Below are 5,931 nucleotides of genomic sequence, written 5' to 3'. Positions count from 1 at the left end.
GGAAACCTTCCCAGCGCACATATTAAAGGCAGATCAACAAGTTGTTAATTTATTATAGAAGGAGATATGCACTGAAGTTGGGATGTCTACTGATTTGGGGGCACTGGCTAACAGGTTTGTATTTTGGTCATGGATTTGAAACGAAAAAGACGGAAAATTAATGGCAGGCAAGTCTGGAGAAGAGGAAGTAGATGAACTTCTCAAAAAGTGCCCAGATCATGAAGATATCTGCATCTAACATAAATGCCCATGAAAGATCACTGCAGATGGGTCTTGATGGTAAGGTAGATAAAATGATTCATCCAGTAGATAATCTCTCTTGCCAGCAGGTATATTAAGATTCAACCTCCTTCAGAAAGAGAACTATTTTTATTCACAACACTTTTTTTCCACGCCAACAACTGGATCTCCAGCTCTTTGGGTACCAACCAGATCTCTTATAATTCAGTTCATTTCTGGAGTTTGTGTCAGACTATACAAGTTTAAGGGCTCAATTCTGCAAGACTGTCCTCAGTTCAGATGGCTGTCACAAGTCCCAGGTTGTCAACTTCTGACCAACAAGCTATAAATCAGGACTTCCTGTCAGAGGACTTAGTTTAAAGGACTCTGAGCATGGGAGATTTTGTTCTTGTAGAGTTTGTGGTGCACCACTCTCTTGGCACATGGATATATCCAACAATGCAGAAACTGAGGCCACATGGCAGAGCTTAGATGCAACCTCCCTGAGCCCCATCATTTAGGGGGTTTTATGAAGTTTCCATTATGTAGGCATGATTGGTTGAATCACTGGCCATTGGTGACTAATCTCAGTCTCCAGCCTCCCTCCTGAAATTCCAACCCTTTATCCATGTTATTGGTTCCTCTGACAATAAGTCCCGCATTCCCAAACTCTCCACGAGGGTCACTGTATTAGCATAAACTCAGGTATGGTTGAAAGGGGCTTGTTATGAGTAACAAAAGTTGTTCGTATTATCTGTATTGCTCAGGAAATTGCAAGGGGTTTCAGAATTCTGTGCTAGAAACCTGGGACAAAGATCAAATACATATTTATTGTTATGCCACAAGGGGTTATAAGTAAATGATAAACACCTTTATGGACAGATAGATCTAGATTTAAACTTCAGCTTAAACTCTTAACTGCTCTGTAATTACCTGACTTTTATGAGGTCAGTAGTATCTACCTCACTGAGTCATTACAAATATTGAAAACATGTAAAGGACTTCACACAGATTAGGCACTCTCAACAGCAGATATTATGATAAGCAATTAACAAAGGAATATGACAATTAACATATTTGTGTAACAAATAAGTGCATAGTCGTTCCTCTGAATCAGAGAGGTCTGCATCCATAGATTCAACTAGCTATGGATTGAGAATGTTAGAGAAAATTAAAAAAAAAAACAGAATGAAAAATAACACAAATAAAAATATAGCATAATAAGTATTTACATAGCATTTTCATTGTATGCAGTATTATAAGTAATCTAGAGATAATTTAAAGCAGCAGTCCTCAACCTTTTTGACATCAAGGACCAGTTTCGTAGAAGACAATTTTTCCACAGACTGTGGTAGAGGGAGATGTGCAGTCAAACCTCACTGCTAATGTTAAATCTGTTTTTGCTGCTGCTTCCTAGTGCTAGTATCATTGCCTCAGTTTGACTTCAGGTCATCAGACATTAGATTCTTATAAGGAGTATGAAACCTAGATCCCTCATATGTACAGTTTACAATAGTGTTTGTGCTCCTATGAGAATCTAATACTGCTGCTGATCTTACAGAAGGCAGAACTCAGACGGTAATGTGAGTGATGGGCAATGGTTGTAAATACACATGACGCTTTGCTCGCTCACAGCTTACTTCCTGCTGTATGGCCAGGTTCCTAACAGGCGGTGGACCAGTACTGGTCCACGGCCTGGGGTTGGGGATCCCTGATTTAAAGTACATGGGAGGATGTGCACAGGTTATATGCAAATATTGCACCATTTTCTATAAGGAACTTCAGCATCACCCAATTTTAGTATCCACAAGGGGTCTTGGAATCAATCCTCTTCAAATTCTACAATATAAACAATAAAACAAGATGACAACACACACACACACACACACACACACACACGAATGAAGGGGATGCAAAAAACACCAGAATTATCTTTTGGAGGGTGGACCCTTTGTAGTAAACTTGGGAATTTGTTCCTCTGGATCAAATGGTCAACCAAAATTTTGCTTTGAGAAAGTTGCATCATGATTTGCAAAAGAAAAGGCAAGCAAGTGTCTGGTTCTTCCACCATGATAACCCACCTCCCCATACTGCATTAAATGTTCAGTAGTTTTTGACCAAAACCAGCATGACTCCTATGCCCCACCCTCCTTATTTACCTGATCTCTCCCTGAGCAACTTATTTTTTGTTTCTTCAGATGAAAAAAGCACTTAAAGGGAAGCATTTTGCCAATATAGTATAGTGGCCAAAAGTTCAATCCGAGAGACCACCAAGAGCCAATTCCGATGAAAGTTCAAGAGGGTCTTTATTTGCAAGCTCGAACCTGGACCTCTGTCGACAACTGATGCAGTGGAGTACACCCAGAGGCCCTGACTTCCTTAAGCAGATGGCTTTTATGCTTTTATACAAAGGGAGGAGGAGTTTGGGGGGACTTTCCAGTCTTGTTATCATTTAATTGGGTAGTAACCTCTGGTTGTCAGCTTAATTGTGGAGGATTGGCTAGCTTGACTCGGGCTGACCTTGGCCCACTAGCTGGTAAAGTTGCAGAGACATTTAGAAACTTTAGGTGATTTCCCCCTGGCACCTGATTGGTTGTTGCTAAGCGGAAAGTGGGTCAAGGGAAGGGGTTGAAGCTTGAACTGGAGCTTTGCAGTTTTTCCCATAACTGAAACTTTAAACAGCTACAGGTTATGTTTTAAAGCAGAAAACTAAAATGGCTGTGCTATTGTTCACAAGCCGATTACATATTTATTGGGTTATAGCATACTCAACCTAAGTTTATGGTATACTCTATTACGGTTCTCTCAGTCGAAGAGGTAAAACAAAAATGGTGGAAGCACTAAAAAGCATCAAAATTGATGAATTCAAAAACTGTTTTGGTAGTGGAAAAAGCATCTTGATAGGTGCATTGTATTAAACAGAGTACTTTGAGGGTGACTAAAGTTTCAGCATGTAAGAATAAATACACAATTTTTAATAAATGTTTTTTGAGTATTTCATATAGGTACACATATATAAAACACATATAACAAACAACAAAAGCATTGTTTAATTACCATACATAGAAAAATAAAAGCAGAACATATTTTCTCCTCATCTTGGTCTGAAAATAGTGTAACAGCGTGCTCACTTCAGCTATCAACCTACCTTGAGCTCAAATGATATTAGAACAAAAATGATGTTCTGAATATCCTGCTCTTCAAAATCACATGCTCTGCTCCTTAACAACTGGAGCTTTTAGGTATGTTCCCATTCACCTGCAGAGCCCAGCAGCCCCTGAGCACAATGTGCCTGAGGGCATCCTTCATGTCCTGGTTCCTCAGTGTGTAGATGAGCGGGTTGAGCATCGGAGTGACCACAGTGTAGAAGAGAGCCACGACCTTGCCCTGCTCATGTGAGCTGCTCTTGGCTGGCTGGAGATACATGAAAATGATGCTCCCATAGAATAGGACACAACAGCCATGTGGGAGGAGCACATGCTGAACGCCTTTTTCCGCCCTTCTGACGACCTGATCTTCAGCACTGCCCGGGCAATGTGGCCATATGAGGCCAGGATGAGCCCCAGGGGCAGGACAACAAAGACAAAGCTGGCCAGGTACATCTCTACCTCATTGAGGGTGTATCCACACAAGCCAGCTGCATGATGAGGGGCATCTCACAAAAGAAGTGGTCGACACGGTTGTTCCCACACAGCGGGAGGAGCATGGTGAATGTGGAGCCCATTATGCTGGTGGTCAGACCCCCCAGCCACGAGGCCGCAGCCAGCCTGAAGCAGAGCTGCGGATGCATCAGGACCGTGTAGTGGAGTGGCCTGCAGATGGCAGCGTAGTGGTCATAAGACATGACAGCCAGCAGGACACACTCAGTGGCCCCCAGCCAGTGGGAGACGTAGAACTGGACCACACACCCACCATAACTTATGGTTTTCTGTGGTCCCTGGAGGTTGACCAGGAGTTGTGGGACGATGCTCGTGGTGAAGCTGATGTCCAAAAAGGAGAGGTTGGCAAGAAAGAAGTACATGGTGTGTGGAGGTGCACATCCACACAGGAGACCAAGATGATGATGCTGTTGCCCAGGACAGACACCACATAAAAGGCCAAGACAACCATGAAGAGGACAGGCTCCAGCGAGGGCTGTGCAGAGAAGCCCAGGAGCACAAAGACTTCTGGAGAACTGACATTGACTGTTCCCACCACTTATGCAATTGGGGGTGTGGCAAGAAGGCCACCTATGGGGGTCACAGGGAATGAGACAGAAAGCGACACTATCAGCTAGCAAATTAAAAATAATTGTATCTTGATCTTATTTTATTTATTTTAGAGACAGGGTCTTACTCACTATGTTGCCCAGGCTGCCCTTAACCTCTTGAGCTTAGATGATCCTTCTGCCTCAGCCTACCTAGTAGGTGAGACTATAGGCATGTGCCACCACACCTGGCTAAAAATACATTTTATACCCATTGTCCTCAAAGGCATTCACACAACTGCTCTGTGGATGGCATTGCAATTTGAAATGTATGATAAAAGATTGCATCATAATTTGAAATGTATGATAAAAAACGGACATTCATGAAAAGTTCTTAACACTGTTTCCTTTTCTTTCTTTCTTTTTTTTTTTTTTTTTGAGTCAGAGTCTCACTCTGTCACCCAGGCTGGAGTGCAGTGGCTGGCTCATGGCCACTGCAGCCTCGACCTACTGGGCTCAGGCAATCCTTCAACCTCAGCCTTCCAAGTAGCTGGAATTACAGGCACTCGCCACCACCTTGGGCTAATTTTTTGATTTACTGTAGAGACAAGGTCTCGTCATGCTGCCCAGGCTGCTCTTGAATCCTTGAGCTCAGGCAATCCTCTAGACTCTTCCTCCCAATGTGCTGGGATTATAGGCATGAGCCACTGTGCCCAACCCTTGTTTTCTTTTTAATGGAAATGTTACCTATAGTTGCAGCATCTCCATTCAACCTGAATGTTTAACGATGGTGGTCTGCTGGTCAGGTGGAGGGTGGTGGTTCCTGTAATGAACCACTGTGCTGATGTTAGAATTGTACCTTCTGAAATCCCATGGTCATTGTCATCTGTGCTTTGACATTAAGTACATGCAGATGCTCTTCACTTCTCATCACCTCTGCCACTACCACTCTAGACCATGTAGCTACAATCTGTCACCGAACTTTGAGCAAATATCCTGACTGTCTCCATGCTTCTCGCTTCTCCCTTTCCGAGTGTTTCCCACAAAGTGTTGAGGCACAGATGATGACAAAAGGAAGGCTTCAGAAGCAAAATGTTCTCTTTGACTTTCTCCTGCCTTCCTGTCTCTGACCCCTCAGTCTCCCCTAGGCCAATCATAGAAACTAGAATTCCTCTTCCCCAAGGAGGGTCACAGAAATCAGAATTCCTACTTCCAAAGCCTACCATAAAGCCTAAAAAATCACTCTAACTTTCTCCTGCTTTTCTGTGTAAAAATGGCTGTAAAGAAATGCTCTGATATAACTCGTCTGACTGTTGGTCATAAGGCTTCATTCCAGAAAGGGAATGCCCCACACCCAAAAGGAAGGAATTCTGCTCAGAGACGAAGAGGAATCTAGAGACAGGCCTTGCCGGGTTTCCCCATCTACGTGTGCTAGATCACATCCTTCTTGTCCAGTCACATTTTGGCATGGCTGTCCATACTTTGTTGAACCTAAGCATAAAAACAGTTTCCCTGTATCTTTGGGT

General features: G+C 43.1%; 1 protein-coding gene across 1 annotated transcript; it reads right to left on the bottom strand.

The window, feature by feature from the left end:
* Positions 1–3,441: 3,441 nt before the first annotated feature.
* LOC103263584 (olfactory receptor 2C3) lies at positions 3,442–4,680 on the bottom strand. Its single transcript, XM_008061250.1, is given in 5 exon segments — positions 3,442–3,671; positions 3,674–3,838; positions 3,841–4,239; positions 4,242–4,415; positions 4,677–4,680. Coding segments are annotated over 5 exon segments (972 nt in total).
* Positions 4,681–5,931: the final 1,251 nt, after the last annotated feature.

This window comes from Carlito syrichta, unplaced genomic scaffold (assembly GCF_000164805.1).
Source record: "Carlito syrichta isolate Samal-C Ts95f unplaced genomic scaffold, Tarsius_syrichta-2.0.1 Scaffold305164, whole genome shotgun sequence".
NCBI classification, from domain to species: domain Eukaryota; kingdom Metazoa; phylum Chordata; class Mammalia; order Primates; family Tarsiidae; genus Carlito; species Carlito syrichta.
Note: the sequence above shows the minus strand (reverse complement) of the source record. Positions and strands in the feature narration are given on the sequence as shown.